Source organism: Balaenoptera acutorostrata, chromosome 14 (assembly GCF_949987535.1).
Source record: "Balaenoptera acutorostrata chromosome 14, mBalAcu1.1, whole genome shotgun sequence".
Lineage (NCBI taxonomy): Eukaryota > Metazoa > Chordata > Mammalia > Artiodactyla > Balaenopteridae > Balaenoptera > Balaenoptera acutorostrata.
The window spans coordinates 9,792,023-9,813,745 of NC_080077.1; the positions used below are offsets into that span (position 1 = coordinate 9,792,023).

At 45.4% G+C, this 21,723-nt stretch overlaps 1 protein-coding gene across 2 annotated transcripts in view; it reads right to left on the bottom strand.

Moving 5' to 3' along the window:
• Window positions 1–13,627: 13,627 nt before the first annotated feature.
• The window catches only part of ZDHHC14 (zinc finger DHHC-type palmitoyltransferase 14), a 276,722-nt gene continuing 268,626 nt past the window's right edge, over window positions 13,628–21,723 (bottom strand). Inside the window, exon 9 of one of the 2 annotated variants that reach the window (XM_007186119.2) lies at window positions 13,628–14,861. In XM_007186119.2, coding sequence (XP_007186181.1) covers window positions 14,508–14,861 — 354 coding nt within the window. In that variant the 3' untranslated portion in view covers window positions 13,628–14,507. Of the gene's footprint in view, window positions 14,907–21,723 lie in introns of both variants that reach the window. The other variant, XM_007186118.2, reaches the window with a different exon arrangement.

The following is a 21,723-nucleotide window of genomic DNA, read 5'->3' on the forward strand; positions in this document are numbered from 1 at the left end:
TGGCGTCTCCAGCAGCAGCAGTGAGGCTGTGGCCCCTGGCTCCGCTGTATCGGCTCGCGGCCACCCCATCTGACCACAGGGAGGGCCACTGCCACCCTAGTGTCACGGTCACACCATAAACGTTACAGATGCGTGTGTTTGCTCAGAAAAATCTGCGGCATGTGGCAGTAAAACGCTGTCTTCTTGCAAAACCCAGGTTCTCAGGAATTTCCCCAACAGATGGAAGAAATGGGTCTTGAGGGCACGTTTCCTGATCTATGCATAGGTGCTCCACCTGGCTGGGGGCACAGGACCCACCCAGATGCTCCACTGTGCTCCTGTGGGGCCTTGGAGTGAGGGCATGGGGCTCTCTCTGTCTCTCTGCTTTTGAGGACCTTCTGTGATTTCCGCTAGCTGCTCTTATGCTGGCCAGCAGAGACCAGCTGTCTTCTTAGAGCTGACCCAAGGAGCGAGGTCCCGGTCCCCTCTGCCCTCAGATTCCCCCCAAAGCCATGGACAGGGGCAGCTTCCTGCACTGAGACCCCACCAAGGGTTGCCCTCCACTGCTCGAAAATCTCCTTCCTTCAGTCCAGACAGAATTCTAAACTCTTTTCGTTGTGGTGGAAAAAACTGGCCAGTTGGTATCCTCCTAAACCTTTGTTCATACCTGGACTCAGTGGGTCTTTTTCTTCAAGTTATTGTCTCTGCTTGGCCTTACAAAAGTGTGTAGACGCTCCAGGATAAGAATTGACTTCTGGGGACCTCCCTGGTGGTCCAGTGGTTAAGGCTCCGCGCTTCCACGGCAGGGGACGCGGGTTTGACCCCTGGTCGGGGAACTAAGATCCCACATGCTGCGCACAAGGCGTGGCCAAGAAAAAGAAAACAAAAGAATTGACTTCTGTCTTCTGGGCTGTGCCAGGATCCCCTGGAGGGACCATGGACACAATGAGTGGAGGGCGGTGGCACAACAAAGAATTGAGAAGAAAACACTTTGTTTTCCACCCTGTAGATCATCTTTGATCTTGCTGTGAATTCTTCCAGGAATGAGTGGGGCACAAAGACATGACTAGTAAATGTAAGTCCTGCTTGCCCAGCACTTGTTGACACCTGATTCATGATGACACAATCTCAGCAAACTGGCCGACACCTGGGTGGAAGCCGTGTTGGTGGCGGGTATAAGCGGCTTTGAAGTCCATCCCTTTTGCTCTCTTCTCTCCCGTGGACTCTTCATCGCTCTGATTCCTGGCATCCCTCACCCCTTCCCCAGAAACAGACCAACCAGCCAGACTTCAGCGTAGTGGTTCTCAAAGTGTGGTCCTGAGCCACGGCATTCACATCACCCGGAAACTTACTAGAAATGCACATCCTCAGGCTTCACACCAGACCCACTGAGTCAGAAACTCTGCGGGTGGGCCCAGCAATCTGTGTTCTATCCAGCTTTCCAGGGGATTCTGGTGCCCCCGGAAATTTGAGAGGTGCTGCTGTAAAGGGCTGTGGCAGCATCCCCGGCTCGGCTCACTGCCATCAGAGTCGGGCAGAGGGGAGACAGGAAGTGGTTATGCAGAACCAGCCTGAAGGAGGTCTCTCCCTTTCCATCATAGGGAGTTCTGAAAACGCCTCGTGCATTCCCGCCTCACCTGCCTTTACCCTCCGTGTGTCCCCCGTTCCTTGTCGTTGGCACGTGACCTTCACAACAGAAGTTTTCAGTTCCCGAAGGAGACCCTTGGAATTAGAAGCGGTTCCCTATGCGAGCGGACTGTACAGGTGACACACAGGTCTTCCCCGTGTGCGTCCTGCAAGGTTCTGAGGCGTCAGCCACTGAATGAGGCCTGGCCATCAGTTTACAGCCAAGCAAGCTGCCATGTTTCGGAGCAACAAGAGGAAGACAGGTGTGGTTTTCAAAAAGTGGCATCAAGGGAACCAACATGCGGACCTGGACTCGCGGCTGTGGGCCCACCTCTCTCTGCCCAAGCTTGGGGTCTGTCCGGACCCAGGCCCCTCTGCTCCTTCCTCTCAGCTGACATCTTAAAACGCTAAGGCCTGCAACACCTCTTTACATTTTCGACAATTTATTTTTCTAAAGAGGATTTTATCATTTTCCCTAGAAAACTGGGAGGAAAAACCCCAAACAACTGCCTTTATTCCCCCTACTCCTTTATATTTCTAAATATGTTAAACTTGACAGTTGTTAAGAACAAACCAAGGTACATGCAATGTTTTCATGTGGTTTTTTTTTAAGCTAACAAATTAGTCTAGGTGTATAAAGGTTTTTAGGGTCAGCATTATGTTTATTTACATTTGCTCTGGATTTATTTTTTAATGTTTTTCTTCTTAAAACTCCCAAATTTCTGAAGTCTTATACCTCCAAAAAGTTTATCCTGCCAGGCCCTCATTTTCCTACTAAAACCTATTTGCCCTCTGCATCTTGCTCTTTGCCAGTTAATATAATTTAATAAAACGTTTGCTAAAATATTTGTGACTCCTGTCATGGTCAGATAACATATTTGCTCCTTGAGAGAGGACTTCAGTGTCTGCAACACGGAATTTTAGGTGCTATGGCCTGTGTGCGGGGAGATGTGGTAGGTTTGTGGAGTCATTATGGGGCCCATGGTGAGAAAAATTTTATATCGATGTACAGGTCCAGTACATCGCTTGTTCTTGTTACAGGCAAAGCAATTTGACACTTCCTGGTCTAATCTTTGTAGTCTCATCCATTCCATCTAAAAAGAATGTGAGTCTGGATCTGTTACTGGACCAGGTTCATTTTGCCCCATGCACAGCAAGCCCAGCCGCTGAGATGCCAAGGTTTGCAGCAGAGAGACTTTATTCAAAAGGCAGCTGAGTGCAGAGACAGGGAACATATCTCAGATTCACGTCTCTGAAGGCAAGGGGATTGGGATATTTATGGGATGAAGAACAAAGCAGCAGGGCGATCTGAGGTGTGTGGGGTGTGGGGAGCATGGGGAGTGTAGGGAAAGGTGCTTAGAAAAAGGGGCAATAATTGTTATTCTGCGCAGGTGTAACTAAGCTACGGGGGCGGGGCTCTGACGTCAAAAGTTCACCAAGCGGACACTCGCGCATGCCCAGTTGGAGGGTCAGTGGTCCCAACCAGTCTTAACCAGCTCAGCTTGAACTAGACGCAGCTGACTCCAAGTTCCTGGGGAAGGACTCAGGCAAACATGAGCCAAAACATTGTTTTGGCCAGGTGCTGCTTGGAGGACGTGCAAATCTTTGGTAGCAACATTTAAAGCGACCTTGATTAGCGCAGGCAGGTTACAGGTGAAATCGATTTACCTGATGCTTACCCACGGTTGCAGAGCCGTTAAACTGATTCAGTGACCTGCTCATGGAACCCAACCCGAGGTGGGAAACACTGCGTTAGGTGGTCTTTAAAGTAACTTCCTGCCACCACAGGGCCCTTGAACAAGACTCCCCCCCTGTCTGAGCCTGGGGCCAAGTGAGCTGAGAAGCGGGAAGCGGCTTTCTCCGGGCTGGCTGGGAGAGCTTTGAGGACTAAGATGCTCATAGCCGGTTAGCTCTCTATGACCACACTGCGTGGGAATCTTCTTCCTTTATGCCTTAGAACAAAAATTAAAAACCCAACCTACCTCAACATAATAAAAGCCATATATGACAAACCCACAGCCAACATCATTCTCAATGGTGAAAAACTGAAAGCATTTCCTCTAAGACCAGGAACAAGACAAGGGTGCCCACTCTCACCATTATTATTCAACATAGTTTTGGAAGTTTTAGAAACGGCAATCAGAGAAGAAAAAGAAATAAAAGGAATCCAAGTAGGAAAAGAAGAAGTAAAACTTTCACTGTTTGCAGATGACATGATACTATACACAGAAAATCCTAAAGATGCTACCAGAAAACTACTAGAGCTAATTAGTGCATTTGGTAAAGTAGCAGGATACAAAATTAAGGCACAGAAATCTCTTGCATTCCTATACACTAACAACAAAAAATCAGAAAGAGAAACTAAGGAAACACTCCCATTTACCACTGCAACAAAAAGAATAAATACCTAGGAATAAACCTACTTAAGGAGCCAAAAGACCTGTATGCAGAAAACTATAAGACACTGATGAAAGAAATCAAAGACGATACAAACAGATGGAGAGACATACCATGTTCTTGGATTGGAAGAATCAACATTGTGGAAATGACTACACTACCCAAAGCAATCTACAGATTCAGTGCAATCTCTCTCAAATTACCAATAGCATTTTTCACAGAATTAGAACAAAAAATTTTACAATTTGTATGGAAACACGAAAGACCCCGAATAGCAAAAGCAACCTTGAGAAAGAAGAACGGAGCTGGAGGAATCAGGTTCTCTGACTTCAGACTATACTACAAAGCTACAGTAATCAAGACAGTATGGTAGGGACTTCCCTGGTGGCACAATGGTTAAGAATCTACCTGCCAATGCAGGGGACAGAGGTTTGATCCCTGGTCTGGGAAGATCCCACATGCTGTGGAGCAACTAAGCCTGTGCGCCACAACTATTGAGCCTGTGCTCTAGAGCCTGCAAGCCACAACTACTGAGCCTGCGTGCCACAACTACTGAAGCCCACACGCCTAGAGCCCGTGCTCTGCAATAAGAGAAGCCCGTGCACCGCAACAAAGAGTAGTCCCTGCTCTCTGCAACTAGAGAAAGGCTGCACGCAGTAACGAAGACCCAATGCAGCCAAAAATAGATAAATAAATTTTAAAAAACATGATCATCTCAATAGATGCAGAAAAATCTTTAAAAAAATAAAAAAAGGAGTATGGTACAGATCTACAGAGTATGATCTACAGAAACATAGATCAATGGAACAGGATAGAAAGCCCAGAGATAAACCGATGCACATATGGTCACCTTATCTTTGACAAAGGAGGCAAGAATATACAATGGAGATAAGACAGCCTCTTCAATAAGTGGTGCTGGGAAAACTGGATAGCTACATGTAAAAGAATGAAATTAGAATACTTCCCAACACCATACACAAAAATAAACTCAAAATGGATTAAAGACCTAAATGTAAGGCCAGATACTATAAAACTCTTAGAGGAAAACATAGGCAGAACACTCTATGACATAAATCACAGCAAGATCCTTTTTGACCCACCTCCTAGAGTAATGGAAATAAAAACAAAAGTAAATAAATGGGACCTAATGAAACTTAAAAGCTTTTGCACAGCAAAGGAAACCATAAACAAGACGAAAAGACAACCCTCAGAATGGGAGAAAATATTTGCAAATGAAGCAACTGACAAAGGATTAATCTCCAAAATATACAAGCAGCTCCTGCAGCTCAATATCAAAAAAACAAACAACCCAATCCAAAAATGGGCAGAAGACCTAAATAGACATTTCTCCAAAGAAGACATACAGATTGCCAACAAACACATGAAAAGACACTCAGCATCACGAATCATTAGACAAATGCAAATCAAAACTACAGTGAGGTATCACCTCACCCGGTCAGAATGGCCATCATCAAAAAAATCTAGAAACAATAAATGCTGGAGAGGGTGTGGAGAAAAGGGAACCCTCTTGCACTGTTGGTGGGAATGTAAATTGATACAGCCACTATGGAGAACAGTATGGAGGTTCCTTAAAAAACTAAAAATAGAACTACCATATGATCCAGCAGTCCCACTACTGGGCATATACCCAGAGAAAACCATAATTCAAAAAGAATCATGCACCCCAATGTTCATTGCAGCACTATTTACAATAGCCAGGTCATGGAAGCAACCTAAATGCCCATCGACAGATGAATGGATAAAGAAGATGTGGTACATATATACAATGCAATAGTACTCAGCCATAAAAAGGAACGAAATTGGGTCATTTGTAGAGATGTGGATGGATCTAGAGACTGTCATACAGAGTGAAGTAAGTCAGAAAGAGAAAAACAAATATCGTATGTTAACACATATATGTGGAACCTAGAAAAATGGTACAGATGATCCGGTTTGCAGGGCAGAAATAGAGACACAGATGTAGAGAACAAATGTATGGACACCAAGGGGGGAAAGTGGTGGGGTCATGGTGGTGGTGTGATGAATTGGGAGATTGGTATTGACATGTATACACTGATGTGTGTAAAATGGATGACTAATGAGAACCTGCTGTATAAAAAAATAAGTAAAATAAAATTCAAAAATTCAAAAAAAAAAAAAAAAGAAGAAACTAAAAATAGAACTACCATATGACCCAGCAATCCCACTACTGGGCATATACCCTGAGAAAACCATAATTCAAAAAGAGTCATGGGGCTTCCCTGGTGGCACAGTGGTTGAGAATCTGCCTGCTAATGCAGGGGACACGGGTTCGAGCCCTGGTCTGGGAAGATCCCACATGCCGCGGAGCAACTAGGCCCGTGAGCCACAACTACTGAGCCTGCGCGTCTGGAGCCTGTGCTCCACAACAAAAGAGGTCACGATAGTGAGAGGCCCGTGCACTGCGATGAAGAGTGGCCCCCACTTGCCGCAACTAGAGAAAGCCCTCGCACAGAAACGAAGACCCAACACAGCCAAAAATAAATAAATAAATAAAAATTTTAAAAAAAAGAGTCATGTACCACAATGTTCGTTGCAGCACTATTTACAATAGCCAGGACATGGAAGCAACCTAAGTGTCCATCGACAGATGAATGGATAAAGAAGATGTGGCACATATATACAATGGAATATTACTCAGCCATAGAAAGGAACAAAACTGAGTTATTTGTAATGAGGTGGACGGACCTAGAGTCTGTTACACAGAGTGAAGTAAGTCAGAAAGAGAAAAACAAACACTGTATGCTAACGCATATACATGGAATCTAAAAACATGGTTCTGATGAACCTAGTGGCAGGGCAGAAATAAAGACACAGATGTAGAGAATGGACTTGAGGACACGGGGAGGGGGAAGGGTAAGCTGGGACGAAGTGAGAGAGTAGCACTGACATATATACACTACCAAATGTAAAATAGATAGCTAGTGGGAAGCAGCCGCACAGCACAGGGAGATCAGCTCAGTGCTTTGTGACCACCTAGAGGGGTGGGACAGGGAGGGTGGGAGGGAGACGCAAGAGGGAGGGGATATGGGGATATATGTATACATATAGCTGATTCACTTTGTTGTGCAGCAGAAACTGACACAACATTATAAAGCAATTATACTCCAATAAAGATGAAAAAAAAATAAAAACCCAAGATATTCATGTGAGATCTTCACTGCTCATCACCATTGTGTGTGTGTCAGTGACGTCCTAGGTCTGTGAATTGAGAAAAATTATCAACACTTGATTCTCTCCAAGTGTGCACCTGAGACTTACTAAGAAAGGTGTTTTCCACTTGGGATGACTTGAGGGCCTCATTCTTGATTTGTGGGTAACCTAGTCCCCTCAAATGCATTTTCTTCCTTTCTCACCACTGCAAATCATCTCAGAATGGAGTCTATTGTCAAATAGTTTCTGAAGTCTTCTTGTGGATTATCTGTATACTCAATGGCTTTTCTATAAAACACTGAGAACTGACACGTGCCTAGCAATGGCTTGGGAAGATTAATTTGCCTGGGTCTTATGGTATGGACAAGCAAAGGAAAAGATTTAAGAGTAGGAGACCTCTTGGCAGCCATCATAACATTCTGGGGGTAGTCAGCGAAGGTAGCAATGAAGTGGGAAAGAAAATAGATTTGATGGATATTGTAAAAGAAGAGCTGACAGGACTTGATACCTGATTGGATATGGAGAGTAAGGAAGAGTCAAAGACCACTCCAGCGTTTTCAGCCTTGGACCCTACTAGGAAAGCAGCAACTAAAATAAGGACTGGTTTGGGGCAAAGACGTTGAATTCGATTTTAGGCATTCTGGGTTGGGGGTGATGATGAGACATTAAGTGGACCCTGAGCCAACAATAGCATGGCGATCCAGAAGCAGCTCATTTACAGATCTGAAAACTAGGCTCAGAGGCTCTACCCCTTGCCCAAGGTTACAGAGCTAGTTGTAGGCAAGCTGGAGCCAGAATCACGTCTGAAACTCTCTCTCCTACCAGGCAGCTGGTTCGGATGTGGGGCTAGTGCTCCGGGGGAGGCGAGATGGAGATGGCGAGTTTGGAATCCACAGCAGATGCGAGAGAAGAAGGCGTGGCGGCGGGGAAGTCCCTGCAGGGGAATGACGGCAGAAGAGCAAAGGGCAGAGGGCGAGGACCAAGCCTGCCACGAGTCCTCGTTTAGGGGGCATGAGAAGAAAGCAGAGAGCAAGGAGATGCCAACTGGAATAAAGACAGTCCTGTCAGCGAGCCAAAGGGCGGGAGCCCCGTGGAGAAGCACAGAGGGCTTGCGTGAGAAGCAGCCTTGAGATCCTCCCACCGTGTGCTTGCCTTCCCCCCGCGGTTCACCCCACTGATGCCGCGCCGAGGTTCAGGGGCCTCGGAGATGTTAGAGGACGCAGACCGAGGCCACTGGATTTGTCCACTGGAGACCCTGGAGAGCACATCTCACAAGTGTGGCATGCAGGGAAGCTGCGGATGAGGGTCAAGGAAGACCCTCTTGGGTGTTGTTTGGGTTTTGTTTCTTTGTTTTTAAATAAGAGATGATTTGGTGGCGTAGAAAAAGCAACTAATAGAAAGAAATTGAAGATGCAAGAGAGAAGGGGCTGGATCCTAGAGGTCATGGAAGAGAGGGGTCAAGCCTGCTTTAGCAAGTAGGAACTCTCTCTAAAGGGAGAGCAAAGTGGATGAAGACAGTGCTCTTTTTGGTGGAGTAGAGAAGGGTTGAGAGAGCTCAAGCTGGAGGGGGAAGCAAGGTTATCTATTGTGATTATGTAGCAAATACTCATTTCCTCTTTTTCCTTACTAACAGAACCCCAATATTATTTGGGGCAGCAATGTGCCCAGCTGAAAAACCACGTTTCCCAGCCTCTTTTGCAGCCGGGGGTGGTCATGTGACTCACCTTTGGCCATGGGGAAATCAGAGTGGCTTTCTAGTAAAGTTCATTAAAGGGAGCCATCTAAGGTCTCATGTGCCCATTTTGTTCCTCTCCCTCTCTTCTTCTTTCCTTCCTGGAATATGGCTTTGATGGCTGGAGCTGCAGCAGAAATTCTGTGACCATGAAGTGACCTTCAGGCTGAAAGCCAGTGCTAAGAATGGCAAGACAGAAAGAGAAATAAGTCAGCACACTGATGATCTCGTGGAGCCATTACTCTGACCCTGCATTGCCTACCTCTGGACGTATTTTGCATGACAGGAGAGACATCTTTTTGTCTAAGCCACTGTTATTTTGGGGGGTTTTGTTCCTAAGAGCCAAACACGATTCCTATACGGTGAGTTCGGAGGTTGGTGTATGTGTGTGTGTTAGAAGGTGGAACATAGAACAAGTGGATTAGGGGGTTTGAAGTCTGCATCGTTCTAAAGTCATTAGTAAATATAAAAAGTTGAGAATCACAGCAGTAGGAAACCAATCTGGATATCCATGATCAGAAAACCCCATTACATGTATTATCCAGATGGGTGTCTACACAGTGCAAATTCATTAGTGCAAGTCAATCCTCCTCTCCCATACACCTTGTTGAATTACCCAGTGTTTATCCTATGAAGACTGAGGTTTACATTTGATGCCATTAGCAGTTTTTATTGAAGGAGGAAATACTTTCTTAATTCATTTCAGGTTTAAGATCAATTCTGCAAACATTGATTAAAACATGAAAGGCATTTAAATAGGCATAATTATCTCTGAAAACATGCAGTGTTATGTGTTATGTTGTATTCAACATTGTTCAGATTTAGGGCTTTGAATCCACTAGAGTTTAAAATGCTTTTTTTTTTTTTTTTCTTCCATGCCAAAATGTTTGACTACTGTGAAATACTAACCCAGAATGCCCTGGGCAAATGATTAGCAAGGCTTCAACTTTTTTTTTTTTTTTTAACTGCAGGCTAAAACCATCTCCATTTATATAGAACCCAGAAAACATGTCTCTTTAGATATGCCATACAGCCTCTTGATTTAACAATCCATCTTAAAATATCAAGGGCAATTAGAGTTTTTCATTCATATCTTCATAAGCAATACCAAGTACCTTTTAAAAAGTCAACAATTGATGGAAGAAAAGTCTTTGCATTAGCACAAGATGCTCACTTTCCAATCCATTCTGTATGTAACTCCTGGGGTTTACGAGATTGAAAAAATAAAATAATTCCAGTTGAGGCCATTTATCTAGTTTTGCGGCAGCTGCAAATTCGGTTGCTCCGGAAACAATCCAGTCTCCAACCTCCCAATTATTTTTAATCGCTGGATTAATGTACTAACCACTTGTATTTGAAAATCCATCTTGGCTGTATTATCAGGACCATGTACAATGGGCAAGTAGACAGGATTTACCGATTTACGAAAGTGTTAGTATCTTTGACATTTTTTTGCAAGAAAACAATGCTTCAGCTTATTTAATATTCCAATGATAACTTATTCTTATAAGACTGAGAGAGACACACATTTCAAGAGAACAAATGAGAGGCAGTTTTTTTTTTTTAACGAGGTAACATGGAAAACAACACACAATGCCATACACATGCCTCCGGGGCAGGTGTAGGGGGACCAGGAAGATTAAGAATTCATTTGAAAGGCTCTCTCATTCGGACACGAACATGCAAGACTCACAGGAACTTAATAAAAAATGTAAACATCGATTTGATTTAGGCTCAGCTTCAAAACACTTGTAAGGCATTAATTAGAAAACTATATTTAACATTTATTCCCTTTACTCTCTTCTCTTACCTGATCAAGAACTAAACGGGCTAACCAGTGTAGATAAATAAAAGGCAACTAACTTTAGTATATTCCTTATACTATTAGCTCAAACCCCTGATGCCTTTCAGCTAACTCAAAAACCATAAGGCAAGGCGGAGAAGCACGGGGTTGCTGGTGAAGAGTATGGTTTGTGGGCTGAGCTCTGGAAGGGAGCAGTTAAGTTACACAGAAGTGTTTGTCGGGTGGGGATCTGGGAGGCTCTGAGACCCACAGAGAGCCTGTCACCACCTCTGCACCCACCAAAGGGCTGCGCCAGGGACCCCAAACAGCTCGGGTTCCAGTATTTCCCTGCAGATACCATCACAAGCCCCAGCGCCAAGGACACCACTGCCAATTTTGGCAAACCCATTTCTCTTGCTGTTGAATCAGAAGACCCAGGCCCAGGGCATGAAGCGCTAAGTGCTTTCAAAGCCACAGAAAGGGCCTGACCCTTTCAGTTCTCAGTAGAAACACGGCTCATAATATGGGGTTTGCTTCTCGTTTTGAACCCTGGTCGACCTCCTAAACACAACAGGGGAAGATCACAGCGCACTTAGAAGGGTCGGGCAGTGTTCCGAAAAGATCCTTCTTTTGTGCTATTCTGGACCAGAACAGGTATTGGGCATTTTGCTGGCACAGGGTGAAAATGTCCCATCATTCTCACGGGCTGCAATAATTAAATCTGAACGCTGGAATGAGCATTTTTCAAGTGGGCACAGCACAAATGCTGGGCCGAGTCTCCCGAAGCACAGAGTGACATGTCATCACGCCCTTTCAGATGCAGGCTCTCGGCTGCCCTGATCCTCCATCCCACAGCCTTCCTAGGGACCAGGGCATTCAGGCTAAATTCAGTCTTCAAGTGCCTGGGAAACCTGAAGTGCCCGAGCACTCCCAGGAGGTTGGAAGCAGATGAATTTTTAAACAACAAAATGAGTGTGTATGTGAGTGTGTTTGATAATGGTCCAAGCTTTAATAGCATGGTAAAATATCCTATTTTTTTTTTTACAGCTAGCATGCAATCAATCCATAACACACTGACAGGATTTAGAAAGATCAAGGTTATTCAGCCACAACTAGATGGAAGCACTCAATATTAAATATATTTATATATAAGCAGTTAATGGGAAATGCAGACCCATCACTGGGCAAGTCAGTCTACTAAGATCAACACTCCATCCATTGGGAATAAGGAAGCTCCTGGGAGCACGATTGTTCAACCTGTAGACTCTCCATTCTTTTTCAAGCCATAGAGGAAAGGGCTCTGGGTATCTCTCTGGTTTGGGGTTTTAAGAGGTTAATTGTCTTAGCAAATTGGCCCATTCAAATTAATCTTCCTCTTGGACCCTGAATAGGTTTGATTGGTGTCACCAATATCCCTAATCCCCTCTTTGATAAATGACATCAAGTGTGTACAGGGGATGGAGTTGAAGATGGGACGGAGGATTGACAATAAATATTAAGAAAATATTCATTATGTAAAGACAAATGAGTGAGGAGCCTTGCTTCTTGGATTTTTTTCACAATGAGGTGGGAAAAGGGCTGGTCATGGGAAATTGCAGTCATTGAATTAGAGAGTGTTAGAGATGGAAAGGCCACTGTCTTTGTCCTCCAGGTGAAGAAGCCGGGAATGGATGTGGCCACAAAGGTAGCAGTGAGACCTGAGCCACCTTTCTCTTCTCACCAGGCCCATTTCTCTCCTTGGGTCCCTGGGGAGCAGATGGAAGGAGGCAAAGAGCAGAGAGAATTTGGGAAGTTGTGGAAGGCACATTGTGGGGCTGCCACTTTTTGCTCACAGGCACTGCCTGCAAGGAGAATCCCTACGAGTTGATGACCGTGAGCCTGCATGTGTGTGGTTGTGTAAGGAGCTCTGTCCCCTTTAGTATAAGTTCCAAGTGGGTACAAGTACTTAGGAGGTCCAGAAAATCAAAAATGGCTGCACATAATTTATGTTTCCCATTTTCTATTCACATATACAGAATGAAACATAAGGATGATTCAAAGATACCATGATGCAAGACTTCTGCAGTTATTTTCAGCACAAATTATTTGTTTTACCTACGAAGAATTGGCCTTATTCCAAATAAGACTTGAAATTGTGCTTTTCTATTTCTTTTATATAAAATAGCAACTCTTTCCCACGAGAAACAGCCTTTTTCCTTAAATGCAAATCATCCAGGGCTTCTGGTATCACCGATCAGTGTATCCTGCCTTTCATATGGCTGTGAGGAACAGAGCATGATTTTAAACATGAGTCAGTTTCGCTGTTGGGTTTATCATCTGGAAAGGACAGAAGCCGGCTGAGTTCCAGCAGTTGCCTCCAAAGTGACTTACTCCCTAAGTAAGAGCCAGTGAGTTCCCTTCTAGATGATACATGAACATGCATGAAGCGGTAATTTTCTTAATTCCATTCTGATTACTGTCTAGGTAAGAATGACAATCTACGGGATCTCTGCCTAAAATAAGCTGGTTTCTCCTCCTCTTTTCTGATACCTTTACCGGGATCTCAAGTTACCCTTGAGCTTTGGCAACACTCAAACACAACGCAGAGCAGAGCAGACGCTCCAGAGCCCAGCTTCTCCCTGAGCCCTCTCCCTACAACCCGCCGTAGATTCGCTGCCATGGGCCAATCTGTAAAGGGGGAGCAAATTCCGCTAAGACCGTGTCGAAAAGAGATAACTAAAGAAAAAAAAAAACTGATGGAAAGGTGCTCTTTTACCTAAGAAATCATCCCATCGTTCCCCCACAATTCAAAGATTTGATGTTTTGACTGTTTTGGGACCATTCCTCCCTAGGGATACTTCAATAAAACTGAACTCTCCTCGGGCCATCTGGGTGATGGTGTTGTCATTTCAGCTGTTAAGGATAACTGTACACAGATCCAAAATAACAGAGGACGTCCTTTTATTGGCTGTCCAAAGGGGTTTGGTCACACAAGGAGGTGAAGACTGTGGCAGGTGTGGTACAACACAACACCTCGGCTAACTACTAAACAGAAGGTTAACTGATGCTTGATGGGATAAAACCCCGGCAGCCCTCCGCAGCCCAGGCGCCACCTACCCATGTAGAATTAAGCTGAAGAAGCTGGCGAGGGATGGCATGGTCCGTTAGTCTTGGTTTGTTGCACTGTCTTCCCATAAAACAGCACTTGAGAATTCACAAAATTAAAAAAAAAAAATGAAGAAGAAGAAAGCAGCAGTTCCCTTTCAATACCATCACCACCGTGAACAGACCGCAGCATGCCATGCAAGTCCACATCTGGTCATTGTTTCCCTTTAGGTTTTTTTAAAATTAACAAATGGAATGGCATGTCTGTTTCAAATATTAGTAGCATAACACTTAAGTGCAATTTCAGTCCGGCCACAAGCGTCATAAACCTTCCGTGCACCTGTCCCAGAACAGCAAGAAGCACCCCCAGGCAGCTCCTCTCCGCCCAGACTCCGACGGGGGGGCCCCCGGAGGCCCCTCCCTCCCCACGCCCACCCTCCATATTCCAAACACCTGAAAACAGCTACGTCTCTGTTTTCACCGTTATCAAAATGGTCAGGGTGGGGCAGAAAATTCAAATGGAACCAAGCTGCCAGCCTTTGGGTCCTGCCCGCCTCTGCCATCAGAGGGGGATGCGATTTCTCTCCCAGGGCTCTTCCTGCCTCAGGACCTGGAGTCGTCGTGGCCACCCCGGCACTGGGTCGCGGGAAGTCGCGGTGGGGCCGCCCGTCCGTCGCTCCTGCTGTCCGCAGCCCCCGGGCCGGGGCCCCGCGGTCACACGGAGCTGAGCTTCACCAGGCCGCGCACCGAATCCTCGTGCAGGGAGTCCTGGCTGGCGAGGCCCAGGACGTGCATGGTGCGGCTGTGCGCCAGCGGGCTGCCCGCCAGCATCCCGGGCGGCGAGGGCGCTTCCTCCGGGGTCAGGAACTGGTGGCCCACGTGCTCCTCTTTCAGGGGCAGTATGTCTGTGAGCGCGGCCTCGGCGGCGAGGTTGGGCATGGAGGAGGGCGGCGTGGGCTGCCCCAGCGTCAGGCTAGCGCAGGGCGTGCCCAGGCCCGGCTTCCCGGGCAGGTGCAGCTCGTCGCTGGCGAGGCTGGGCTCGCTCTGCAGCAGGGGCGTGGCCGCGGCCTGCAAAACGAATTTGGTGCTCTGAATGCACTGGTCTTGGTCGCACTGGAGAGCGGGAGGGAGCCAGCAAAGAGGAGGCGAGAGGAGTTGGCAAGGGGTGGGGAGGGAAGGGGGCACAGGGGGCAGGGAGGGGCGGGATACAAGAGAGAGAGAAACCCGTTAGTGACACCTGGGTCAGGGAGGGCAGAGAGTGTGCACAGTAGCCCAGTTCCGTTTGGAGACACCTGGCTCCTGAATAGCTGCTCAAACTAACAGTCACCCACAGGTGCCCTGGGAGTACCACGCAGCCGCAGGCTTGATGCTCCGGCCCCTGTTCGCAGACAGGACCTAATTTAAAAACAATCCCCTGGACAGAGGCACGGGCCTTGCCACCTGCAGTGGCCTGAGGCCAATGCTACTACTATGCTGAAAACCACTCTCACCACATTGTTTTAAAAATACAGGGGCATGTCCACCCATTTCCCAGCAGCGTTATTCGCAACAGCCAAAAGGTGGAAGCAAGCGTCCATCGACAGATGAACGGATAAACAAGATGTGGTCTGTACAGGCGTGGAGTATTATTCAGCTGTAAAAAGGAAGGATATTCTGATCCTTGCTGTGGCATGGATGAACCTCGAAGACGTCATGCTCAGTGAAATAAGCCAGATACAAAGGAAAAATACTATATGATTCCACTTATATGCGTTACCTAGAGGAGTCAAACTCAAAGACAGAAAGTAGAATGGTGGCTGCCAGGGTCTGGAGGGGGGCTTGGGGAGTTACCCTTTAATGTCTGGAGTTTCACTTTGCAAGAAGAAAAGAGTTCTGGAGGTGAATAGTAGTGAGGGTTGGATGACAATGTGAATGTGCTTAACGCCATTGAACTGTACATTTAAAAATGGTTAAAATGGTACATTTTATATGTATTGTGCCACACACACACACACACACACAAGAAGAAAAATACATGGTCAACAGAAGACCCTGAGGGCCTGATCAGACTATTCGTAAAAGCCTTAGAATTCCTCGCTGCTAAGTTTTCAGCAGCTTCAAGAACCATTAATTGAGCTGTGGTTTTTTAATCTGTGAAAGAGAATGCCAACATTTTACAAAATATTTCCTTTTCTTTGAAGTGTTCTTAAATCTTAATCTCGTGTCCTTTGTTTCACTTTACCCGCTGGGCAAAGGAAACAGTGGAAACACATTTCTAGCTGGGGGAATTTGATACCCCAGCTCTGATACCTTTGAAACCCTTCTCTGATACCTTTGAAACCCTTCCCTTGAGCTGCGGGCAAGTTTCAGAATAGCTAGAAGAGACTTCTTGTGACTCGGAGATCTTGAACTTGAGTCTGTGTGGTGACTTGTTAGCGAGTTTCAGGAGCAGGTGTGGCTATCAGGGGAGATTATCCTGACTATGTCTGAGCAATAAGCGAGGCGCTCCACTGTTTCTGAAGGAGTTCTTAGAACAAACACGTTTCCCCTCTTTACAGATGCATCTCCTATGGGTGGGTGCCTTGCTCAAGACCTTACAGATAAAAGTAGGGGATGGATCTGGGATTTGGGACTGGGATTGTCTGACTACAAACCCCTTTTCACCACCGCACATTAGACAGCTAGTAGGTGCTTAATAAATGTGACTTGTCTATTATCCCCATTCTCTTTTTTCCGAACTCTAGAGTACCACTGAACCACATACTCATAGTTTTGTGATGGAGGGACTTTGCCATCTTCCTGCCCAGACGCACACCTAGAACTTCCATCACTCACCCACCTCCAGGCACAGAAGCAGACCAAACCATGCAACGCAGCCTTCAGGGGAAAAGAGAGTTTTCCCGAAGTCACACTTCTTTTACTTCTTTTGCTTCAGTGTGTGTGTCCTTCCTAGCCACATGGGTTTCTTTCTAAAATCATGAGTGGTGGGCCATCCCCCAGCCCGCCCCCAATCCTCCATGAGGAGGTGGAAGAGACACCGTCTCTAAGGAATTTGCGGGTTTTAGAAGTTCAAAGACCTTGGTTTCAGACAAGAGTAAAGCTCATGATGGAGCTTTAAAAAGGGAAAGCAAATCCTGCCTTTTCTATCATGGCTTCATTCCAGCCAAGGGAACTTCAAGACGCGGAGAAGCTAGGAGAAGGGTGGGAAAGGGCTGGGGAGTGGGTGGAGGGCTACTCGGATAAGACAAAAATGCCATTAAAAAGTGCTTGAAAGGGGCTGATTGTTAGGCATTGACAGTCATTTAGTGTCTGCATGTTCCCAATCATCACCCGAATCTTTTGCCACACCAGTACTTATCCAGTGGGCAACTGCATAGCCTTCTCTGCTCTTGCGGGGAATTTCGGCTCGGGGCAGGGACCCTTGCTGCTGGGGGCCGCTGAGCAGCACAGCTGTCGGAGCTGCAGACACCTTGGGGCCGCTCATGCTCTCCAATGCTGTCAGTTCCGTTCAGCACATTGGCTCAGTCTTGACAGAGCAGAGGCGGAGAAGAGCAACCTTCCTGGTTAAACATTCATCTTCTGGAAAGTCTCCCAGGGCTTTGGATATACTGTGCTTTGCAAAGAACATTTTATGAAAATCACTATTTACTGCCCTGGCGTTGCCTCCATTTTCTGTAGCTCAGTGCAGCCTCTGAGCTGCCGACCCCTGCCCCTGACCCCAGGGCTGAGATGCTGCCCCAGCCAGAGAGCTCCTGCTCTCAAGCCAGGCCCCTTCCTGGATGATGGAATCTTGTTCTCAACTTTTCCTTCTGGAGCCCTCACTCATCCTAATACCTCGGTCCACACAACACGCCCAGCTCTGGGGAAAGATGAAATTGCAAACTAGATTTGCTGGTCTCTGTTGACCAGAAGAAAGCCTTTTTTTTTTTCTTAAATCGAAAACTGATTGGCAAATTCTATTTTACGGATCAGCCCAAGTAATTCTGACCGGCTGGCTCTTCCTGACTCACAGGAAAATATTGGGGCTGGCCAAAAAGTTCATTCGGGTTTTTCTGTAACATCTTACGGAAAACCCCGAATGAACTTTTTGGTCAACTCAGTATATTAGAGGTCAGAGCCGGAGGAGATTCCCAAGGTCAGGTGGCACAAGCATACGGGGGAGAGGCGGGCTCCCCACTCTCTTTATCTCTTTCTCCCTCTGTCTCTCCGGTCAAGTGTCCTTTCCCCTTCCCTGGTCACGCCTCTCCAGCCGTGCCCTGCAACAGAGCTCACGGGCACCCAGCAGAAAACCCTGGGACAAAAGGGCTGCCAATAGTCCTCTCCTAAGTTCCTTAGAGCTCACGTTCACCGGGAGGCTGACGTGGAGTTTGAGGGGCCCTCTGAGATTTTGCACTAAAACATCCCTGTGCTGACTTAAACGAGACACCTGTGAAACAGCACAGCATAAACTGGTTTTGCCTCCTTAAATAGGTTGTTGATTAATCAAACAAGTTATTTACGGAGACAGCACTGCACACGTGCAAGACGGGACCCCATGTCTTCAGGATGAACCCGGAACCAGGAATTTTTCACTTTATGGAACTCAAAGAAGTTTATGGAACTCAAAGTATTGCACCTGGAGCCCTTTTGGAAGTGAGAAGTCCTTCAATAAGGAAAACCTGGCTTCCAGCAGCATGAGTAGCTTGTATGGACTGACTCAAGACTAGCCAATCAGCTTCCAAGTGTGAAATTCCCCTAACCCCTTCAAGTTCGCCTGAAACCTGGATGGAGGAGACAGATGTGAGTCCTGCCTCCTGTCTCCTTGAGAGTCAACCTTGCAATAAAGCTCTTTCTTTCTTCGAAAGCCGGTGCCCTAGTCTTGGCTTCTGTGCACATTGGGCAGTGAGCCCTTGCTAGGCAGCACCTGGAGGTGGGTTTACTCTGACGCTATGAGCTTAAGTTCACGGCCTTTTGTTTGCTTGCTTTCTAAGGCCTTGCTTGTTGTTTTGTCTTGCATATTATTTTCTTTTTCTTTTCTTTTTTATATACATTTATTTATTTATTTTTGGCTGACTTGGGTCTTCATTGCTGCGTGCCGGCTTTCTCTAGTTGCAGTGAGCGGTGGGTACTCTTCATTGCGGTACACGGGCTTCTCGTTGCGGTGGCTTCTCTTGTTGTGGAGCACGGGCTCTAGGTGCGTGGGCTTCAGTAGTTGTGGCACACGGGCTCAGTAGTTGTGGCTTGCGGGCTCTAGAGTGCAGGCTCAGTAGTTGTGGCACACGGGCTTAGCTGTTCCACGGCAATGTGGGATCTTCCCGGACCAGGGCTCGAACCCGTGTCCCCTGCATTGGCAGGCGGATTCTTAACCACTGCGCCACCAGGGAAGTCCCTCTTTTTCTTAAAAAGGGCTCCAAATTGCATGACTCAGGCCCCTCCAAACCTGGGTCCACTCCTGCACACACCTATTGGTGCTTTCCTGCGGCCAAACCCACAACACGTTAAAACTGTAGCAAATCCGTCCTCAGACTCATGGCCAGGACTCTGTTGAAAACGCGCTCCGGTTTCCCAGGAGTAAAGCTTAAGGACTTAAATATGTGAAAGAAAACATTTAGCCTAAGCCATTTAATTTTTTAAAAAATCAAAATGTCATAAATCTTCTCAAAATGACTATTTTGAACAGTGACTTGTATTATCTGACTTTAAGCACCTGTTCTACAGGGATTTGTTTAAATATTTTAAAAGATGACTGTCTGAGTATAGTTGTGGATACTTCCATTGTTATAGGGACTGCTTTCATATTAATAATGAACCTACTCTGTCCCCTCCTCCAGTTTACCTTGTGGCGAGATTGTATCAGTGAGCAGATTGCTGGGACCACCATGAACCTAAGTGTCTAAATCCTGCTGTAACCCATAGCTTTGAAAATAGTTTGCCACATTTAAACTGATTTCTATTTAGAAGACCATTCCCATTTGGGGTGCCCAGGGACCAGGCTTTCTTCCACAGGATACTGTCTTGTAATTTTCCTATTGGTTCATAACAGGACACTAAAATGGGTTCCAATCAAGGAAATGGCAATTAATTCCACTCTACCCAGTGGAATTTATAATTCTCATGATATTAACTTTGCACGTTTTGGACATCTTCTTAGAAGAAACTCAATGACTAGGGGATATCTGATTTAAAAAAAAAAAGTCCAGCCTCTTCCTCATTTTGCACACTGCCAAAATTCCAAGGAGGATGGGCTGATAAACCATCATGGTTGCAATTCCCATATGAGAACTTCAAGGGACAAAATAGCCAATATTTTCAGGGTTACTGTGAAGATGACCCATGAAAAAATGTCCTTACACCTCTACCTTTTTACCTTTGCTTCTAATCCTTATTTGCCCATTTCTTCTTGATTTTTCTACTTAATTTTTTCTCTCTGGCCTCACTAATTCTCTTCTCCTCTTTCCCTCTCCATCTTTTCCTTCATTGATTTCCTTCCCTCTTATCCTTTTTCCCTCTTCTCTCTTTCTTCTTCTCCTCCTTTCCTTCCCCCCCTCTCTTTTCTCTTTGACCTTTTTATGCCACCAACACGCTTTCCTGGCTGTTCATTCGAGGACTCATATCTTCAACCAGTAGAGGGAGACATCACTGCTCACTTTTTTCCTCTCACAACTTGGAACAGGGCTTATATTCCAGCACTAACACCCAGAAGCCATGAGGTATATTTCAATGTATCTAACCAGTTATATAATCTTAAAGAGAAACAACCAAGCAGCCGGAGACTGGACAGTGACAATCCGTCACGATGAAGAGGAAATTGAGAAACTCACTGTTTTCATTCCAAAACGACACTTTAAAGGTTCGTATTTATCAAATATTAGATTGAACCATATGAAATTGCCATTTTTTAGGCCAAAAGTCATCCAAGTGCTGACTACTAACAGAATAGAAACCTGACTGCTTTTAAGAATGTCTATGGACAGACCCTTCTGTCGGCAGCATAAAACTACTACTGTCTGGAGTGCTGGAGCATTTGCTGTGGTTGCAGTAAGTCACTGACAGCTGGCCGATTTACTGCCCAAACGAAGCGCTGGCATTTAACTTGCAAAGAAGTTTATGGTTTCAGATGTTTGGATGTCACACACATTATCACTTAATGTTACAGCTTAAAAATACCACAGAGATAAGTTATTTTTGTTTCTGCAGGTTTTCAAATAAAATTGTTCATGTTGGAATACATTTTATTTTACTCTAGCTGACTTCTTGTCTGAAATAATCCTAGTGTACAGATTAAATGCTGCCAAAACCAAAGCTAGGAGTTTTCTAGGTGGTCTTATATACAAATTAAGAATAAATAAAATTATTTACTTCTTTTGCTCCAATTCTGTCAAAAGTATTAGCATCGGGCATCGGTTATTTCTGCTTGGCTGTGAAGCTGTGATCTGGGGTCTTATGAATGCTCATTTACTTTAATAAAAACACTATAAATTTCTAAAATCCATCTAAAACGTAGGTTAGGAGGAGTGCTTCCTTTTTATTCTTTTTTAAAATATTATCATTTAAGTTTGCTCAAGTTATTTTTTCTATTATATTTGATTTTTCAGACTATGCATGGAGAGTCCTTCTGTGAAACTAGTTTAATAAATCATGCAACTGCTAGGTTTAATCTTGTTTTGATATTGGATTAAGAGGATTTAAAATGAGGTTAAGTAAATATAGCAAATGATAAAAAAAAAATCCAACAATTATGTACTATGTTAGGGTTAGGGTTAGACTATCTTTGTGTTTAGCACGTGATCCCAAAGGATCATAAGTGCCAGCTTTAAACAAACTATGATCCTGATGGCATACAGAACTTAAATTATTTGACAATCAAATGAGATATGCACACTAAAAAGTGGACTATACCTGAATGTCATGACTGTGCATAGACACATTGTCATGAAAACACCTTCAGTATAAGGTAATAATAAAAGCCAAT